General features: G+C 45.0%; 1 protein-coding gene across 9 annotated transcripts in view; it reads left to right on the plus strand.

The window, feature by feature from the left end:
- Positions 1-22,777, plus strand: part of BIN1 (bridging integrator 1) — a 162,552-nt gene that overhangs the window by 75,858 nt on the left and 63,917 nt on the right. For all 9 annotated transcript variants that reach the window (XM_088455799.1, XM_088455802.1, XM_088455804.1 and 6 more), the window contains exon 2: positions 14,456-14,536. In XM_088455799.1, coding sequence (XP_088311925.1) covers positions 14,456-14,536 — 81 coding nt within the window. The remainder of the gene's footprint in view (positions 1-14,455; positions 14,537-22,777) is intronic.

Below are 22,777 nucleotides of genomic sequence, written 5' to 3' on the forward strand. Positions count from 1 at the left end.
GACTGGAAATGAGTGGAAATGAAGGTTATTGAGGTTAATAATAGCATAGGAGCAGAAAAACCCACAAATTCTGTGATTTTAGCTGTTTTTATGCTTTTTAAAAAAAAAATACAGATCCAAAACACAAAACCCAGAACCCAAAACACGGAAGGGTGGTTTTGGCAAAACCAATACAGATCCAAAACACGAAGAATGATCCAGATCCTAAACCAAAACACAAAACACGAAAAGTGGCCGGTGCACACCCCTAATATATATATAGAGAGAGAGAGATTTAGAGATGTGTGTGTGTGTGTATTGGGACATTGACAGAATTTTCATATTTTGTCCTCTATTCACCACCACAATGGATTTGAAATGAAACAAACAAAATGTGCTTTAACTGCAGACTTTCAGATTTAATTTGAGTTTAATTACATCCAAACCAGGTGAACGGTGTAGGAATTACAACTGTTTCTATATGTGCCTCCCACTTTTTAAGGGGCCAAAAGTAATGGGACAAACTAAATAATCCTAAATCTAACATTCACTTTTTAATACTTTGTTGCAAATCCTTTGCAGGCAATTACAGGCTGAAGTCTGGAACGCATAGACATCACCAGACGCTGGGTTCAATGTCTTCAGTTCCTGCTTGTTCTTGGCGCATTTTCCCTTCAATTTTGTCTTCATCAAGTGAAATGCATGCTCAATCGGATTCAGGTCAGGGGATTGAATTGGCCATTGCATAACATTCTACCTTTTAGCGTTAAAAAACTCTTTGGTTGCTTTTGCAGTATGCTTCGGGTCATTGTCCATCTGCACTGTGAAGCGCTGTCCAATGAGTTCTGAAGCATTTGACTGAATGAGCATATAATATTGGCCGAAACACTTCAGAATTAAGAGAGAGAGAGAGAGAGAGAGAGACTAACTATTTACAGGTGGCAAGTATGATATTGGTAGGGGCGTATCTATAATGGGTGCAGGGTGTGCTACCTTCTGGGGCCGGCCCCACTGACATCACAAGTGATGTCAGTGGGAGTGCTAAAGCACTCTTGGGCTTGCGTCAACAAGACCCTACCACAGGGGTCTCGTCGCAAGCCCGTCGCAAGACCATCGCGACCATCATCATGGCCGCTCACTATAGCTGTGGGTGGTCACCCATAGCTATGCGAGCGGCCAGGAGGCCGTTCTGAAAAACCAGAGGGCCGGCCCTGATTCAGAGCGAGCGCTCTGTCAGAGCGTCTGGCTCTGAATCAGGTCCACAGCTCAATGCGCTGCCGGGCGGCGAGGAGGGGGCCCGTGTCGGAGACTGAACTCGGGCCCCCTCCTCTCTAGAAACGCCCCTGGATATTGGCCCTGCTGGCTGAACCAACTGGTGGTTCTTAATGAACCAACTTTACTTGAATCGAGGTCTTTGTATATCACCTTAATATTTTTTTTTAATTGCATTAAACAAAAAAATGAAAAAAGAGGTGTTGGAAAAAATGCAACATAATGCTACAAAACACAAATAATAATGCAATTGGACAAGTTCACATTGACAAAATGGTGTCCATTGTTTGACCTGTCTACATGCTTGTACTTCTATTGAAATGCTATTTACATTATTGTAAGTTAACACCCGTGGGTATGAGACTGTAATGACTATGGGTCTATTTATTAATATCTATTGAGAATGATGATTTTCACCTATAGCCATTATTGTAAATGGCACAATGCACATTGCACCCACCACACCTGAACCCTGTAACATTCGCTGAGATCTCCCTTTTCCCACAATTATCTTTGACTCATCTCCTGGGAGCTGGTCTCTCTGTCATCACCGGGAGGTGTGTTTAGATTTATAGAGTGATTTCATTATCTCTCATATGCTGGCACTTGGTATTGTCATTCACTGTGCTGCAGGCTGCAGAAACATGGACTATGGGCCTGATTCAGCATGGATCGCAATTGCAGCCGCGTACACAGATCGGCCGATGGTGCGTACCACCCATGTGTATGCAATGAGCGTACTCAGGTTAGCATTGCGATCGTACTTCATGCAGATAGAAAGCCATCACAGAGTGAGTGACAGGACTTCAGCGTTTGGGGGTGGTGACGGGGGTGTGATTGCAGAAACGCAGGGGTGCCTGTCCATTTGAAATTAGCCACTGCGACACCATACGCAGCTTGAGTACTCGCTGCGTGCGACAAGACTTTTCAATTTCTGAGACAGGTTAGAGCTGCTGTAATTCTGTGAGGGTCCGATGTTACTTGTTGTTACCGATGTATACACAGGACTGCGAGGTCTTACGGATGTGAGAAAACTGTTAGTGGGCGTCTCTATGCTTGCTGAGTGACTGCAAACATTTAGCATATTTTCACAGTACAACTACATGAGATTACGCAGCCGTGATCGCAGTAGCGATCTGTGAAGAATCAGGCCCTATGTACAGTATGTTGCAGCAAATAGTAACTGCCCCTATAGTTGTGTAAGTTTGTTTCTGTTGCATTGTATGTTTGACAGATTTCCTGCACTATAGGTCTTAACATGTTTCCCCAACTTTGTTCTTAATTTCTGATAAACCAGATTAACTTGAAGAGATCTCTGGGAAAGCTGAGGCAGGGTAAGGAGATGGGTGCGGTGTGCTGTTGCGAAATGGACGATGGATTTCTGGGTTTAATATATTGTAATACTATTGATTGTGTGAGTTAACATTTAAAGCCATAACTTTTTAGTGGGTTGGGTATGATATCACGGATGTCGGGATGCCGCTAGTCATAATACTGACAGTGGCATACCGACAGGCAGAATTCCGACACCCATTGAACTGACTGGTAAGTATTTTTGTAACCCCTACGCTAACCCTAACCCAGCCTTCTCTGGGCTTAACCCTAAGCCCCCCCCCCAGTGCCTAAACCTAACTTCCCCCTCACCGCACCCTAAACCGAACACCCCCTCCCCGGTGCCTAAACCTATCCTCCCCCTCCCCGCACCCTAATTCTAACCCTCCCCCTAGTGCCTCAACCTAACCCCGCTAGGTAACGCTACCCTCCCCGTGCACCCCGATATTTACCTTCGGAATGCCGACGTTCTGAATACTGACCTGTCAGGATTTCGGCGCCGGTATTAGGACCGTCAGCATCCCGCACGCTGGGATGGTGACTACATCCCCGTTTTAGTATGTGTGGAGTACAGTAAAGCCCTGTTTCAGTTTTACTACTTGTGCATTGAGATGTCAGTGGATGCACCACTTATGTTATGAATTACTTGGATAATTTAAATGTCAAAATACTCCTTTTTTAGGGGCCTATTTTTCAAGCACAATTATGTGCATTCCCACTATGTACTTACAGGAAACAGTCGGGAAGCCAATGAACGGAATCCCGACCATCGGCTTCCCGACTGTGTAATCCCGTAAAGGGTTAAATGACAGGTGTCGAAATCCCGACGTCTGTCATTTTCCCTACGCCGGGAGCCAGACACCTGGCTTACTGATTGAAGGTAAGCCAGGTGCGGATAGCCGCGGGGGGAGGGTTAGGTTAGGTTTAGGGTTCCCGGGGGGGACTTAGGGTTAGGCACCCCCCCCCCCCGGGAGGTTAGGTTTAGGCTAGGGGAAGGGGGAGGTTAGGGTTAGTCACCCCCCGGGGACTTAGGTTTAGACAGCGGGGAAGGGGGGGTTAGGTTTTAGGTACTTAGGGGGGAGGTTAGGGTTAGGCACCCCTAAGGGAGGGTTAGGGTTAGGGGGTAGAATAGGTTAGTGAGTACTTTTCGACGATCGGGATTTTCAGTGCTGCCAGGATGCCACTGTCGGCGGTAAATCATACTGAATCCGTACTTGCAACCGAATGCTGGAGATTTCACAGAAATCTCCTGCAAAAGGCTAATTAGCGCTGCAGACCGCAGTCCTCTTCATTATGAATGTAGACTATGGTGTGACCTGTATGTAGCAAACTTTAAAAAGCAAAAGATTTTCAGAGTTTGACCCTGTTGTTTTATGCCATTCCCAGATGGCATAAACCACTTTGTCTGTCTATGGAGGTATTCTCGCAGCTGAGGGATCTTACGATTCCTCTCACTGCAGCCTCTGTCCAGCTCTGGAAATTAACTGACGCTGTGCACATATGCAGTATCAGATTCTCTGGAGAAAGCTTTCGAAAAGTTTTAAAGACTCCTCCAATATGCCGGGGATGTAACTCAAAGGCACATCGCTTATCGCAACCGCTATCCCTACCAGTTACAGTTAGTACATACCGTAGCCTGGCTATTTTCATTAAAAATTTAAAATTCTTTCGCAATATGGACTGATAATAATCACGCATTGTCATGATTATTAATATTTTTTTACATTTAGCCCAATAATTATAATTTCTTATCATAGCATATTGCAGCAATAAGATATTACTTATTTGAGCAATGTACAGGGACAGTTCCTGCGATGTGTAAAAACCACGGCCCTAACTATGTGGAGTTTGTATATTTTCCCTGTGCTTGCGTTGGTTTCCTCTGGTGCTCCGGGTCCTCCCACACCCCAAAAATATACTGGTAGGTTAATTGGCCCCCAACAAAAATTAGCCGTAGTGTGTATGTGTGTGAGCTTGTGGTACGGGCAGGGACTGATGTGAATGGGCAAATATTCTCTGTAAAGTGCTGCGGAATATGTGTGCACTATATAAATTACTGATAATAATAAAAAGTAAAGTGATTGCTAATATAATCACTTTACTTCCGACTTTGGACGCTGCGGAGCTACCCGAAAATATGCATAAATGTAGCCCATAGGCTACAATGGTTAATGGCATCTAAAGATGGCATTAGTTAAGGGGGTCAAGCTGCGAAATGCGTAGCTTCTCAGACCTTGGTACATTTCACAATTTAGCAGCCCCTATATTAACCTATGGTAGGTGCTTTTGTGATTGAAAACAGCAGAACCTCAGCAGATTTCTCCAATACCTGCTGCGGGCACTCCTTACATATTTGCAGAAATAATCCGAAAACAGCTGTTTTAAGGAGATTTCTTGCAAAATGTGTTAATAAATTTGGCCATTAGTACGTTTTAGTTTAGTTTTAAAATGTACCTTTCACCAGTATATAGAGGAGGCAGCCCTATTGTTTGGCTGCATTCTGATTAATATTGGTTGAGCAATCAGGTCCCTGGGAGTCATTGACATCAAAGAGACATAAGGCATTACAGTGTATCTCTACACTTATTTTATAAATAATATTATCTATCCACTGATGCACTTAAATAACCTTCAGTTATCAGGTTATATTGTTAATAATGAAGTTTAGTCTCAGACTAGATGTCATTGTCTACAGAACAAAATAATGAAGAGAAACAAAAATTTTATATATTCTAATTAATTGCATTGCAGATATTTTTATTTCATTTATTTTAAAGTATATAGATGTGATAGTTTTGCTTTTAAGTTAATTTATGCTTGGTTCATATGGTGTAAAGGAAACTATCCAATAGGCGGTTTCATAATCTAGCATATCGGGACTTGTCTGGTGCCCATTTTAGATTAGTGTTGTCATTTTGTATTAGAAGTTTCTACATCTGAACTCTGTACCAGTTGCTGCATTTTCAACAGACGGAATTGATCTTCGTTACTGCAGGAACTTATTCTGTCAATATATTTTCTGCATGTTTAAGGACACTTCCTCTGGGCTATTTATTTGGCTGGGGTTTGCAAATTCACATACAAAAGAATTCTCTCAAATGAGTATTTTGCCTTGTGGTTCAGCAAGAAGATACTCTGTTTAACCATGCCTAAATGTTAAATAATTAAATGGTATGAGTAAAATGTAGCTGCACTTAAGGACTCTAGGGTTGTGAACTGCAGTTTGTATCTTGTCTATCTGTCTGTCTGTCTGTCTGTCTGTCTGTCTATCTAATACAAATTTACCAGTGTTAATCTGGGTAGTGGGTACACATTAAAGGATATGTGTACCCAGCACTCCAATGGGCGACTGCACGGATGACGGGCTAACATATTACGTGGCCGGAACACACTAGACTGTCCGGTGCCCGACCCCCCAATATGTCGGCCCCTGTGCATCTGGCTGCATGGGGTCGTCAGTCACTTCGTCAGATTGAGCTGCATGTAGGGCCATCCTGACGATGCGACTGACGACCAAAAGGGAGAGTGCATGGCCCGACATAGAACATACACATTAGACAATATTAACAATATATCAGACAGATCCGTCTGATCGGCCAACATATTGTCTAATGTGTACCCAGCTTTACTGACCAAACTGTCTCTTTTTTTTCTATTAAACCTAAACAACTGTAACTGTAAATGTCCCAAAATAATATGATTGAAAAATCGTGACACAGCTCCATATGCGGCCCCATCTGTCTAATCTAACAAGCTGCGCATGCGTATATATCTGTGTATCTACAGACGGAAGAATCTCTGCCATTTCTCTCCATAGGTGCAATGGGTGTTTCTGGGTGTCAACTAGGTAAATGCATCTAGGAGAACTGTCTCAAGGGAATGTTTTGGGCATATAGCCAGAGTGGGCACCTGTTTCAGACAGATCCCTTGCACCCAGTATAGGGTAGGTGTAAGTGCTGATACTAGTGATAATGACTGAGCTTTTCATCAGAAAACACTGGGGGTGATGATGCGTATGCATGAAGTTCGACAGTTTTATTATCATTCCATTTGCAAAATATCCACATAGCGAATGCAGCCACGTGTATATTTCATTACAGAAGTGCATGAGAATGTGCGTGGCCACTCAACATGGGGATTTTGCCATATCACATTACGGGTGTTTTCAGTGCTTATACCTGTCCAACGTATCACACACCTGGTGCATGCAGCCTTAAAGGGGCATTACCAAGTAATTATTCAAAAGTCTATATGCTGTATGCTGGATGATGTCTCAGTCCCTTGACATTATTTATTTCTGAAGAGAATTTATACACTCCACTGCGCTTCGGAGAAAGAAACAGCTAAACAGTGACATGTAGGCTGACTGTACTGTCCTATAGTGTATTGTTAAATGTAAATAAACCAAGATTGCAGCAAGTCCAATTTGTCTACTTGCTATTCTGGCAAATTAGTGATGGCACACAAGAATAAAAGTAGCAAATAGACTGCACTACCTGGTATTATTTACATAGTAAATTATGCTTGATTGATAGGTTTCTCTTATCTACATAACATTTATTCCAATATAACACAAGAAACACGTAGGGCGGTATCCAATTAGCCCCGATATTTCTTCTTGGGCGAAAAATGGAGATTTTTCACCGAAAATCCCTTCCTTTTTTTTTTTTTTTTTTCAACAATTTTTTTTCACCCTTTTGTTTTTTCATCCTCTTTGTTTCGGCTGAACAAATGCGATAATTAGCCTGGGTTGCGGGTCTATATTTAAAACTGCACCCGCAGTCAGTGTGAAGCCCAGCATACTTAACACTGACTCCGGGTGTCGTTTAAAATATTTGCAGCGCAGTGCCTTACAGTTGTTACACTGAATACTGGCTATATAGATGGGGTATACACATTGCATAAATGCATTTCTTATATTGATGCTGGCTGTAGAGATTGAGTACTGTGAGAGTATTATACACATTGTATAGAATGTACTTGTTACATTAATGCTGGCTGTAGAAATGGGGTATTAGGAGTGTGAACACATTGTATGGCATTTCTGTTACATTGATGCTAGATGTAGAGATGGGTGCTGGCAGTGTATATAGACATTGTATTGCATATATTAGTTACATTGATGCTAGATGGAGAGATGGGGTGCTGGCAGTGTATATACACATTGTATTGCATATATTAGTTACATTGATGCTAGATGGAGAGATGGGTGCTGGCAGTGTATATACACATTGTATTGCATATATTAGTTACATTGATGCTAGATCAGGAGATGGGGTGCTGGCAGCGTATACACACATTGTATTGTATATATTAGTTACATTGATGCTAGATGGAGAGATTGGGTGCTGGCAGTGTATATAGACACATTGTATTGCATATATTAGTTACATTGATGATAGATGTAGAGATGGGTGCTGGCAGTGTATACACACATTGTATTGCATATATTAGTTACATTGATGCTAGATGGAGAGATGGGTGCTGGCAGTGTATACACACATTGTATTGCGTATATTACTTGGTTACATTGATTATAGATGGAGAGATGGGTGCTGGCAGTGTATATACACATTGTATTGCATATATTAGTTACATTGATGCTAGATGGAGAGATGGGTACTGGCAGTGTATACACATTGTATTGCATATATTACTTGGTTACATTGATGCTAGATGTAGAGATGGGTACTGGCAGTGTATACACACATTGTATTGCATATATTACTTGGTTACATTGATTATAGATGGAGAGATGGGGTGCTGGCAGTGTATATACACATTGTATTGCATATATTAGTTACATTGATGCTAGATGTAGAGATGGGTGCTGGCAGTGTATACACACATTGTATTGCATATATTACTTGGTTACATTGATGCTAGATGTAGAGATGGGTACTGGCAGTGTATACACACATTGTATTGCATATATTACTTGGTTACATTGATTATAGATGGAGAGTTGGGGTGCTGGCAGTGTATATACACATTGTATTGCATATATTACTTGGTTACATTGATGCTAGATGTAGAGATGGGTACTGGCAGTGTATACACACATTGTATTGCATATATTAGTTACATTGATGCTAGATGGAGAGATGGGTGCTGGCAGTGTATACACATTGTATTGCATATATTACTTGGTTACATTGATGATAGATGTAGAGATGGGTGCTGGCAGTGTATACACACATTGTATTGCATATATTAGTTACATTGATGCTAGATGGAGAGATGGGTGCTGGCAGTGTATACACACATTGTATTGCGTATATTACTTGGTTACATTGATTATAGATGGAGAGATGGGTGCTGGCAGTGTATATACACATTGTATTGCATATATTAGTTACATTGATGCTAGATGGAGAGATGGGTGCTGGCAGTGTATACACATTGTATTGCATATATTACTTGGTTACATTGATGCTAGATGTAGAGATGGGTACTGGCAGTGTATACACACATTGTATTGCATATATTACTTGGTTACATTGATTATAGATGGAGAGATGGGTGCTGGCAGTGTATATACACATTGTATTGCATATATTAGTTACATTGATGCTAGATGTAGAGATGGGTGCTGGCAGTGTATACACACATTGTATTGCATATATTACTTGGTTACATTGATTATAGATGGAGAGTTGGGGTGCTGGCAGTGTATATACACATTGTATTGCATATATTACTTGGTTACATTGATGCTAGATGTAGAGATGGGTACTGGCAGTGTATACACACATTGTATTGCATATATTACTTGGTTACATTGATTATAGATGTAGAGATGGGTGCTGGCAGTGTATATACACATTGTATTGCATATATTAGTTACATTGATGCTAGATGGAGAGATGGGTGCTGGCAGTGTATACACATTGTATTGCATATATTACTTGGTTACATTGATTATAGATGGAGAGTTGGGGTGCTGGCAGTGTATATACACATTGTATTGCATATATTACTTGGTTACATTGATGCTAGATGTAGAGATGGGTACTGGCAGTGTATACACACATTGTATTGCATATATTACTTGGTTACATTGATTATAGATGTAGAGATGGGGTGCTGGCAGTGTATATACACATTGTATTGCATATATTAGTTACATTGATGCTAGATGGAGAGATGGGTGCTGGTAGTGTATACACATTGTATTGCATATATTACTTGGTTACATTGATGCTAGATGTAGAGATGGGTACTGGCAGTGTATACACACATTGTATTGCATATATTACTTGGTTACATTGATTATAGATGGAGAGATGGGTGCTGGCAGTGTATATACACATTGTATTGCATATATTAGTTACATTGATGCTAGATGGAGAGATGGGTGCTGGCAGTGTATATACACATTGTATTGCATATATTACTTGGTTACATTGATGCTAGATGTAGAGATGGGTGCTGGCAGTGTATACACACATTGTATTGCATATATTACTTGGTTACATTGATTATAGATGGAGAGATGGGGTGCTGGCAGTGTATACACATTGTATTGCATATATTAGCTACATTGATGCTAGATGGAGAGATGGGTGCTGGCAGTGTATATACACATTGTATTACATATATTAGCTACATTGATGCTAGATGGAGAGATGGGTGCTGGCAGTGTATATACACATTGTATTACATATATTAGTTACATTGATGCTAGATGGAGAGATGGGTGCTGGCAGTGTATATACACATTGTATTGCATATATATGTTAGTTACATTGATACTAGATGTAGAGAAGGGTGCTGGCAGTGTATACACACATTGTATTGCATATATTAGTTACATTGATGCTAGATGGAGAGATGGGGTGCTGGCAGTGTATATACACATTGTATTGCATATATATGTTAGTTACATTGATACTAGATGTAGAGAAGGGTGCTGGCAGTGTATACACACATTGTATTGCATATATTAGTTACATTGATGCTAGATGTAGAGATGGGTGCTGGCAGTGTATATACACATTGTGATTACTTACTTTGATGCTAGATGGGGTGCTGGCAGTGTATACACACATTGTATTGCATATATTACTTGGTTACATTGATGCTAGATGTAGAGATGGGTGCTGGCAGTGTATACACACATTGTATTGCATATATTAGTTACTTTGACGCTAGATCAGGAGATGGGGTGCTGGCAGTGTATACACATTGTATTGCATATATTACTTGGTTACATTGATGCTAGATGTAGAGATGGGTGCTGGCAGTGTATACACACATTGTATTACATATAATACTTCGTTACATTGATGCTAGATGGAGAGATGGGTGCTGGCAGTGTATACACACATTGTATTACATATAATACTTCGTTACATTGATGCTAGATGGAGAGATGGGTGCTGGCAGTGTATACACACATTGTATTGCATATATTACTTGGTTACATTGATGCTAGATGGAGAGATGGGTGCTGGCAGTGTATACACACATTGTATTACATATAATACTTCGTTACATTGATGCTAGATGGAGAGATTGGATGCTAGCAGTGTATACACACATTGTATTGCATATATTTGTTCGTTACATTGCTGCTAGATGGAGAGATGGGTGCTGGCAGTCAGGGATGTATCTAGGGATCCGAGCGCCCCTGGCAGTGTAATGGACTGGCGCCCCCCTCCCCTCATAATTTCAGGCAGTGCCCACAGTAGTAGTCCCCCCGATGCTGTGACCCCAGTAGTAGTCCCCCTTATGCAGTGCCCCCAGTATTAATCCTCCTATGCAGTGCCCCTGGTGGTAGTCTCCCCTATACAGTGCCCCCAGTAGCGGCCACCCCTTATACAGTGCCCCCAGTAGTAATCTCCGCTATGCTGCAGTGCCCCCAGTAGTAATCCCCCCTATACAATGCCCCCAACAGTAATCTCCCCTATGAAGCAGCGCCCCCAGTAGTAGTCCCCCCTATGCAGTGCCTCCAGTAGTAGTCTCCCGTATACAGTGCCCTCAGTAGTGGCCACACACCCCCATAAAGTGGCCCCAGTAGCGGCGCCTCTATACAGTGCCCCTAGTAGCGCCCCCCCAATAAAGTGCACCCAGTAGCGGCCACCCCCTATACAGTGCCCCCTACGATTACACATACACACACACAGAAAAAAACAACTTACCTGATCCCCGCTCCTGCCGACGACCACCGCTGTCCACTCCTCCGGGCCCGCTCTCGCTCTGCACTATGGGATGGGTGAGACATCATGATACCACTACTCCATAGGTCCACTCTAGTTATTTGAACCACTTTGTTTTTGAGACAATCCTTATAATTTCTGTGACGTGATGATTTCACCATTCAGTTCCTTCAACAAAAAATGGTTGTAATATACCACTATGCATGTGGGTGCAACACAATTCTTTTTCAAAATTATGTCAGACAGTCTATAAGAAGTAAATGAAATATTTATAACCAGTTCACTGCAGATTCACCATTCCAATAAATTTTCCGTTCTATTCCTCTTTTAGATGCGGCTCTTCTCTTGTGCAAACTTCTTATAATATATGTCCATGAAAAACACAAAGAGAGGTAGCCACTATAGCATAAAATCTTTTACACTTTATTGGGAATATAATTAGAAACATAAAAATGGAAGCGTACCAAATATGACCTTTTGAGAAAGGTACACTTTAACACATATAGGGGTATTATTATGCTCCCCCTATAGAGCGTTACCTTCCCCGTCTGGGTATGCATCCAATATAATCACCTTCAAATAGAATTATTGTGGACATATTGATTGCAATTTCTTTGGAAGGTTTTTTGAAATCCCATTAGGAGCGCACTGAAACTTTCTTACTTTTGTCTGTTTACTGTGATTAGGGTGATTAAGTGATAATCCCCATTGTTTTGAGTGCTGCCCTATTTAATGTGGATCGCGTTTGTTTAAATTGCCTTTTTGGAGACATCATGACGTCTCACGGAGCTCATGAGTGAGCTCCAGCCGGCTCCCTCCATGGACGACGCAGCAGCCAATGAGAGTCTATCTGACTCTCATTGGCTGGCTGCTATAACAAACACACAGCTGCCGCTGGCAGCTGTGTGTTTGTAACTGTGTAGGGCAGACTGCTCTCACTGCGGTCTGCCCTACACTTGTGGGGCCCGGGGCACTAGCGTTGGGTGCGGTGCAAGACACCGGCTTCACCGCCGCTAGTCCCGGCCTGATTCTACCCCTTGGCTGCTGGTGGCACTGCCGGATGGTGACCCCCTTTGGCTGGCGTCCCTGGCGAGTGCCATCCTGGCCAATGGCTAGATACGCCCCTGCTGGCAGTGTATATAGACACATTGTATTGCATATATTTGTTAGTTATATTGATGCTAGATGGAGAGTTGGGGTGGTGGCAGTGTATACACACATTGTATTGCATATATTAGTTACATTGATGCTAGATGGAGAGATGGGGTGCTGGCAGTGTATATACACATTGTATTGCATATATTTGTTAGTTACATTGATGCTAGATGTAGAGAAGGGTGCTGGCAGTGTATACACACATTGTATTGCATATATTAGTTACATTGATGCTAGATCAGGAGATGGGGTGCTGGCAGTGTATATACACATTGTATTGCATATATTAGTTACATTGATGCTAGATGGAGAGATGGGTGCTGGCAGTGTATATACACATTGTATTGCATATACTAGTTACAGTGATGCTAGATGTAGAGATGGGTGCTGGCAGTGTATATACACATTGTATTGCATATATTAGTTACATTGATGCTAGATGTAGAGATGGGTGCTGGCAGTGTATATACACATTGTATTGCATATATTAGTTACATTGATGCTAGATGGAGAGATGGGTGCTGGCAGTGTATATACACATTGTATTGCATATATTAGTTACATTGATGCTAGATGTAGAGAAGGGTGCTGGCAGTGTATACAGACATTGTATTGCATATATTACTTGGTTACAGTGATGCTAGATAGAGAGATGGGGTGCTGGCAGTGTATATAGACACATTGTATTGCATATATTACTTGGTTACATTGATGCTAGATGGAGAAATAGGGTACTTTGGAGCATATACACATTGTATAAAATATATTTGTTACATTGATGCTGCCTGTAGAGATGGTGTACTGGAATTGTATACACATTGTACGGCATGTATTTGTTACATTGATGCTGGCTGTTGAGATGGGGTGCTGAGCGTGTATACAGACTGTATAGAATATACTTGTTACATTGATGCTGGCTGTAGAGATGGTGTACTGGAAGTGTATACACATTGTACGGCATGTATTTGTTACATTGATGCTGGCTGTAGAGATGGGGTACTGGGAGTGTATACACTTTGTGTACACCATGCACAGAGGCAATTTTTTCCCCAGGGGTAGATTTCTTAATTTCTGTTGGATTTGCTCCTAACAGTAAGTTAATGATCTGTGTGTGTAGTCATAGGTATCCTTCCTGATAGGTATCCTCCCTGTGACAGTTTTCTACTTTTTGCACCTCCCCTCCAGTAGTGGGTGTGAGGGGCCACGATAGTGCAAATCGCATTATATGAACCTGCCTGGCGAAGCATGATGATGCAACCTCTGTAGAAGGAGTGATAGGATCCAACTATACTTTTGGGATTTCAGGAAAACTTTTCAAAATTTTGAGTATACCAGGTAGTCGAGGAGATTAAGCAAGTATGCCCTGTTCTGTCATATTTAAGTGTAGTATGGTTGAATCAGTGTACCTACTCTAGAATAACATCTTCCGTAAAACTGCATATAGAAAAAAACTAAATCAGTAAAAAAAAAAAAAAATTTGTAAATTAAATCATATTTTCAAAATTGTTTAACTTTCTGTTTTTTTTTTTTCTTGTTGTTGTTTTTTCCCTCACTAGGTGTTACAAAAACTTGGGAAAGCAGATGAGACAAAAGACGAACAGTTTGAACAATGTGTGCAAAACTTCAACAAACAGTTGGTAAGTGGCTTCTAAACTGCTGATTTCACATCTCCAATGTCAAAACAAAGTAGTGTGATTCTTTACTAGAATATAAATGTATATGTTGTTTATACATGCATAGGTTTTTCTAGTTTCCATATTTAATGATTATTTGAGGTTTTGCATTTTTAGACCCAACTTTTTGTTCATAACAGTTTGGAAAAATATAGTATTATCAATGGAACATGCACAGGAAAATGTTAGTTTTACTGAATTGCTCCTTCACCTTATTGAGGTTCCCTGTATCTTTTTAGCTGATGCAGCTTTCCAAGAGGCTTCAAGAGCTGGCTGATGGTGTGCACACAGCATTTGGGGTGTAACCGTGCGGATCTATAGGAAGCTGCAAGCAGAGAGCTTGCAGATTCCTGTAGGTCCATATAATCATACCCCCATCTGACAGACATATTCTATTAGTTACCACTTTTAGCCACCAGAAATGGCCCAATGACTATATTTAATGATAAATATATAAAATATTATTTTTATAGAACTTTACCTAGTTTCGGTGCTGATGCTGATAAGCTGCTTATAGAGAACACAATACATACAATTCCATGGTTTTCCTTCTATTCCCCATTGTTTTCTCCTTCCAGGAGAAGAGTAAAACTCAATTGGACTGTGGGTAAGTTTGGACAGGACTGAAAATAGACAGGGCAGGCAAAAAATTGTAGAAGTGATATTACTATGAAATAAACATTTATCATTTTCACATTCATGAATGGATCTATTATTTAGATATAGTTCTCCTTTTAAACAAAAAAAACCTGTATAATTTCAATTTTTTTGTAGGTTTAATTGCATGATAAGTAGGGTTCGTTAGACTGTCAGCTCTTTGGGCCAGAAACATTCAAACAGAGCAGAGACATGTCATGACTGTATTTTTATGTCATGCTAAAGTCTTATTGGTTGTATCTGGGACACAGCTCAGCCTCCGGCAACAATCTGCTCTTATTCTCTGGTCAACATTAAGACATTTTCATCAGAAAGTGTCTTGTGTAGCAAGGGAGATTCATCCATGTGCGGCTGCCAGGTAGCCTGTCCCTGGCTCTCTGCTGAATTCTGGGTATTCTCTGTGATTGGTGCTGTGGGTTCTGGAAGGGTTAAATATGCATATTCAACAAGTCTTAGCAACCTAGAGATTAATAGTTACTATTTCATATTTCATATTGGGCTTCAATATTAATGGGATCTAGTTTCTCGAGGAGCTTCAGTAGCTACTTGTGTAAATATATGTGTTATGAGATCATGTAACCATTACTTAATTTGGAGAAGTCAATAGTCACACCCCCATATGGCATGATCATGTCTCAAATAGGGAAGCACCAATGTTGGAAGGTTTTTGTATGTGTGGAAGTTGTTTTATTTGTGTGTATTGTGTAAGTACATGTATGTATGTGTGTATATAAATGTGCGTATGTAAGTATATTTCTACTTCAGGGTCCATAGGGTATCCACAGGATACCTTGGGGATATAGGTGTGACGTCAGTCATCGGGCACCATAGATATAAGCTTTCAGCCTCCCAGGATGCACTAGGGTCCCCCTCCTATACCCCGCCCCCAAGCCAAGGCACCTCAGTTTAGTTTGGTGCCCGGCCGGAGTCGGGTGCACTTGTTGGAGTGGGGGCTAAGAAGTGCCCCTGAAGTTTTCCTGCATGCAGCTGTGGCTGCACATCTGGATGTACAGCATGGACAGTCAGTCCTGACGTCCATGCTGTCTTCCCTACACCCCCGCCGGTACCAGAACGCCGGTACCGATCCGGGGATGCTGGTGAGCATCTGGGGTCACGGCTAGCGGTGACCCCAGATGTTCCGGACCATGGCCGGAATCAAGGGAGACAGCAAGGTAAGCAGCGGGGTCCCGCCGTGGGTCCCCGCTGTTACATGGCCAAAGTCCCCAGGCAGGGGGCTCCCTGGGGATTGGCAGCAGCGTGGAGCCAGGTATATAACCTGCGCTTCCACTACCCCCCTGGGACAGCGGACCGCAGCAGAGCGGTAGCGCTGCGGCATCCCGGGGGTTAAATGCATGCCAGGGGAGCGCGCCTTCCCTGTCTCACAGCCGGCGCATCCCCCGCTGCACACAGCCCTCTCTGCAACACGCCGACTGGCCCTGTGGCAGCGCTCCTCCCCCAGGCCAGCCTCCTCTCTGCTCCTCGGCGACCATCTTCCTGAACGCATGGTGAACGCTGCTGGAAGCCTGGACGGAGGCATCGTGGTCTGGGCCCCCCAAAATACCTCTCCTCCGCTGTGGTCAGGTCTGTGTATGCAGCGCTGTGTCCTACCAGACTCTGTGTCTGTGTAGTTGATTTATCAGCGCTGGTTAGTGCAAGAATTGATTTTCTTTGCATTGTATATGACTGTGCTAGCGCTGCTGCCTGTATCTTCTATTTTGACTGTCAGCTTTATTACTGTCCCTGTTCTTTGTGCTAAGCCCTTGCGGTGCAGTGCTGCACGGTGGTCTCTCGCCTCTTTAAAAAACAATTGGTGAGAGGGGTCACATACTTTGTACCATCATGTCTGAAAGTGATTTTCCTCTCCGGCTACAGTGTACTACGTGTAAAGTACCTTTAGCGGAGGGGGAGGGTAGCGCGGAGGGCCTCTGCCGGCAGTGTTTGTCAGTGGCGCGGCCTATTACGGTTACAGCACCGGTACAGGAGCCGCCCTGGGCTTGTTTCGCTCAGGCGCTTACAACCTTAGTGGGCCAGTTAGCTCCGCAGCCCGCGTTTACGCAGATGGGTTTGTCCCAGCAATCAGTGGTGTCGTCACCCATGCAGGGTTTCCCAAGACAATTGGTGGTACCCCGCAGTCTCCCTATTTCCCCTCTCCCGGTTTCTCAGGAGCCGGCGTGGGTTAACTCCCTGACGAGTTCTGTACAGCACTTCTCGGATGTGTTGCAGGGGGAGGCTGTGATGCGGCCACATAAACGGCCAGTGGCGTCTCTGTCGGCTCCTTATGAGGATGACGAAGGGACGTCTGATGATGGGGAGATTCTGGATCCTTATGATTAGGAACCTCTCCATACTAAGGACGCTGACGCTAGGTCCAAGGTGTATATTCCTGGACTTATTCAGGCAGTCCGCACAGCCTTGGTGATTGAGGACGAAGTTCCCCCAGCGGCTAAATCCCAAGTATGCCTTTTTTAAGGATGTGAAGGATGACGCCACAGTCTTTCCTCTTTCGGGTCAGTTAGTGGACCATTTAGAGGAGGCGTGGAAACAGCCTGGCAAGCGATACCAGCCGCAGAGGCGCCTGGCGGTGGCTTATCCGTTTGCGGATAATTATTTTGCTAAGTGGGAATCCCCTCCACAGGTGGATTCTCACGTGACACGTCTTGTCCGTAGTGCCACATTGCCGATGCCATCCATGCCCTCCCTTAAGGATGCTATGGACCGCAAGGTGGAGATCTGCCTGAAGTCCGCTTATTCCCTTGCAGGGGGGGGGCAGCGCGGCCGGCTATGGCCATTTGCTGGGTTGCCAGAGCGATGGAGCGCTGGGAGGATTCATTGGAGGCGTCCTTTGATTCCGACTGTCCGGCCGAACAGGTGGAGTTGATTGGTAATCTCCGTGATTCGGCCACTTATATCAACGAGGCGACCTTAGACATTAGTACCCTGGTGTCTCGAATTTCTTCAGCAGCGGTGGCTGCTCGTCGCACCTTGTGGTTGCGATCCTGGAAGGCGGACGCTGATTCCAAAAAGGGTTTGGAGGCGTTGCCCTTTAACGGAGAAGTTCTCTTCGGTCCAGATCTGGACAAGATTGTGGCCACGCTGGCAGCAGCCAAATCGGCATGTCTCCTGTCGGCCGCTGTTCCTTCTGGTTCAGGACCATCGTCCTTTCGGTCTTATAGGGCCCAGGGCAGGCCCAAACCACAGTCTTTTCCCGACAGGCTGGTCCCAAGAAATCGGCCAAGCCCCGGAAGCAGGCATGGAGTACCAGACGTCCGGCCCCTAAGCCAGATGACAAGCCTGCGGCCTGACAGTCCGGGCCTCCCTTTGGGGGATTCCAAAGTGGGAGGCCGCCTGCTGCAGTTCGCCCGGTGTTGGTCGGTCACCATGACAGACACTTGGGTTCTCGAGGTGGTCTCCCACGGGTACGCCCTCTCTTTCCGGCACAGACCCCCGGCTCGATTTTTCACCACGGGTCTACCATCAGACCGGAACAAGGCCACGGAGCTGCGGAAGGTCTTGCACACTATGCTCCAGGCTGGAGTTATAGTGCCTGTTCAATTCTCCCAGAGGGGCCAGGGTTTCTATTCCAATCTCTTTTTGGTGCAGAAATCCAATGGGTCGTATCGTCCGATTCTCAACCTCAAAGCTCTCAACAAGTCTTTGCGGGTGCCGAAGTTTCGGATGGAGACCCTACGGTCCATCATTCTGGCCCTGGAACCTGGGGACTACATGGTGTCATTGGACATACAGGACGCTTACCTGCATGTCCCTATTCTTTTGCACCATCGACAGTTCCTCAGGTTTGCAATCCGCAGCGACCACTTTCAGTTTCGGGCGTTCCCTTTTGGCCTGGCAACAGCACCGCGTGTGTTCACCAAGGTGATGGCGGTCATGGCAGCTTCTCTGCACCTGCAGGGAGTCCGCATGTTGCCGTACTTGGACGACCTTTTATTAGTGGCAGGATCTCCGGAGCTCCTTCTGCACCACTTGGACCTGACCATTGTGCTACTGCAACGGCACGGCTGGTTAATAAACTGGCAGGTCCACTCTAATCCCGTCTCTGCGGATTCTGCACCTCGGAGCCTTATTGGACTCGGGACAGCAAAGGATCTTTGTGACGGGGGAAAAGATCTCTGCTTTACAGTCGAGGGTGCGCAGTTGTCTGCACAGCCGCCGGGTGTCTCTACACTCGGCGATGAGGTTACTGGGCTCCATGGTGTCGGTGTTCGACATGGTGGAATATGCCCAGTTTCACTCCAGACCTCTGCAGCACCTGATCCTGTCCAAGTGGAACGGGCTGCCTCAGTCTCTAAGGTCCCAGACGATGGTGCTCACCCCGGAGGTTCGCCTGTCCCTTGCCTGGTGGTTACAGACGACCCATCTCAGCAAGGGACGTCCGTTCTGGGTACCAAATTGGGTCCTGTTGACAATGGACGCCAGTCTTCGGGGCTGGGGAGCAGTTTCGGGTCCACACTTGTTCCAGGGCAGGTGGACTCCGACAGAAGCGGAGCTTCCAATAAATATCTTGGAACTCCGTGCGGTCTTCAATGCCCTTCAGCAGGCACATCGGGTTCTCCAGGGTCGCCCAGTGCAGGTCCAGTCAGACAACGCTACCACCGTGGCCTACATAAACCGGCAAGGAGGAACCCAAAGTCGGGCGGCTCTCGTAGAGGTTTCTCGGATACTGGTATGGGCGGAGCGCAATCTTCCGGCCATATCGGCTGTCTTCATCCCGGGAGTGCTAAATTGGGAGGCGGACTTTCTAAGTCGCTAGGACGTTCATCCGGGGGAATGGTCCCTGCACCCGGACGTTTTTCAACTACTGGTGGACAAGTGGGGTCTTCCAGAGATCGACCTCATGGCGTCCCGGCACAACAACAAGTTGCCGGTGTACGGGTCTCGCACAAGAGACGAAGAGGCATCTCTGGTGGATGCTCTGTCCGTCCGGTGGACGTTCCGGTTCGCTTACCTGTTTCCTCCGGTTTCCCTTCTTCCACGGGTAATCCGGAAATTCAAACAGGAAGGAGGGACGCTCCTGTTGATACCTCCCGCGTGGCCCAGACGGCACTGGTTCTCAGACCTTCAGGGTCTGTCCGTGGACAGTCCTCTGCGGTTGCCGCTACGACCGGACCTTCTGTCGCAGGGTCCTTGTCTTCACCCGGACCTGACTCGGCTGTCTTTGACGGCGTGGCTGTTGAGACAGCCATGTTGAGGTCCAGGGGGTTTTCCAGCTCTGTAGTGCGTACCATGTTACGAGCTCAGAAACCGTCTTCCGCGAGGATATACCATCGCGTGTGGCATACGTTCTTCCAGTGGTGTCGACCGAGAGGTTATGCACCGCGGGAGTTTCGTCTGTCTCGGATACTCGCCTTCCTACAAGCGGGACTAGATCATGGGCTTCGCCTTGCTTCTTTGAAGGTACAGGTTTCGGCCCTGTCTGTCTGGTTTCACCGATGTGCGCACCTTTATGCAAGGTGTTCTCCGCATTCAGCCGCCCTTTGTTCCACCTGTGGCGCCTTGGGATTTGGCTGTGGTCCTGAGGGACCGCCGTTTGAACCACTGGGCTCAGTGGATCTTAAATGGCTAACAGCGAAGACTGTTTTCCTTCTGGCCATTGCTTCGGCCAGACGTGTTTCTGATTTATGGGCTCTTTCTTGTAGACCCCCTTTCTTGATTTTTCATGGGAACAGGGCAGTGCTCCGCACTCGGCCTGAATTTCTTCCCAAAGTTGTTTCCCAGTTTCATGTTAACGAGGAAATAGTTGTTCCGGCCTTTAACTCACCTGGCCTTTCAGTGAGTGAGGCCACTTTGGATGTTGTGCGGGCCTTAAGGACTTATGTTGACCGCACTTCTTTGTTTAGGAAGTCGGACGCCTTGTTTGTCCTCTATGGCTTCCGTAAAAAGGGTTGGCCTGCTTCAAAGCAAACTTTGGCAGCCTGGATCCGTATGGCTATTTCTGAAGCTTATCTTCATGAAGGTCTGCCGGCTCCTCCTTCTTTGAAGGCTCATTCCACTAGGTCTGTGGGTCCTTCGTGGGCAGCTCGACGTGGTGCCTCTGCAGTCCAGATCTGCAAGGCTGCTACGTGGTCCTCTGTCCATACCTTCGTGAAGTATTACAGGTTTGACACCTTCGCCTCTCAGGATGCTTTCTTCGGGCGGCGGATTCTCCTTTCAGCACAGGAGCGTCCCCACCCTTAAAGGATACTGCTTTGGGACATCCCCAAGGTATCCTGTGGATACCCTATGGACCCTGAAGTAGAAAATATGAGATATGGTAAGAACTTACCTTTGTTATCTCTATTTCTACGAAGTCCATAGGGTTCCACAGGACTCCCGCCCTGTCGCACCTGTGCTGCAGATGGGCTTTATTCTGGTCACTGGTTTTTCCGTCTCCCTCTGGTGAGAGTGTGATTCTTGTGTGTGTATCCAGATCTTCTTTCTCTCTCTTCCTTCTCCTCCTCCGGCCTATGGCTTGGTAACTAACTGAGGTGCCGACCCTAGTGCATCCTGGGAGGCTGAAAGCTTAACTCTATGGTGCCCGATGACTGACGTCACACCTATACCCCCAAGGTATCCTGTGGAACCCTATGGACTTCGTAGAAATAGAGATAACAAAGGTAAGTTCTTACCATATCTCATATTTTATGTATGCATACTGTATAACAGGCAAATGGGTCCCTCGCTTCACCTATTGTCCTGCTTCCAGATAAAGAAATAGAATGGAGCACATGCAAGCAGCTTTGCAACTCCGTCCTTGCAATTATGGTAATGCAGCAGGAGGCGTCACGCCGACTGCATGCATTACTTATCCGAGCTGCATCCAAGGACGCAGCATCAGATAATCTGCGATCACTTCGGCCAGTTGAGTGACTCATGGTTTCAGGCAAGCCGGAAGCCGCAGATTCAACAAAGAGGCAAGGAAATCTCCTTCAGCCAATGGAGATGCTGGCCTCTCTCCCCTCCCCTTATCCAATGGCGGCAACACGCCTCAGTTTCGGGAAACAGAGGCTGTCGCCGCCCCCTCCCACCCTCTAATGGCAGCAGACTGTCAATCACTGACAGTCACTGCCGCTCTGCGTGCGATCATGCATGACCCATACTACACATGAGCAGTACATGTCCGGCGCATGCGCAGATTCCTGACCATCTAGAATCTGCGTTCAGCTGTGTAAGGCCCAGAGTTTGTTCAGTATAAACATTTATATTTACTTATATTTTGCTCAGTAACACCCAAGCTTTGATGTATTCAAACTTCATTTGCTCTTTAAACATTGGTATAACAGGCTACTGGAGGCAAACACTCTCTGTGTGTGAGCAGCCAGTGGGGGTGTCAGATTTTCTCCATGCAGGAAGCCAGTTTGTGACTTTTCAGATGAAATCATTGTTCAGGACAGCAATATAGAAATGACTCAACCTTTGAAAACACAGACAAGACGCTGAGCATGGCATTACAAGGAGAAACTGGCTCCATGGTGCAAAACCTGCTGAATAAAACAAAAATAGACTCCAGATGAAAGCCTAGAAAGAGTGACTGGAGTAACCGAGACATCAGAG

The sequence above is a fragment of the Taudactylus pleione genome, unplaced genomic scaffold (assembly GCF_031769625.1).
Source record: "Taudactylus pleione unplaced genomic scaffold, aTauple2 ptg000671l, whole genome shotgun sequence".
Classification (NCBI taxonomy): domain Eukaryota; kingdom Metazoa; phylum Chordata; class Amphibia; order Anura; family Myobatrachidae; genus Taudactylus; species Taudactylus pleione.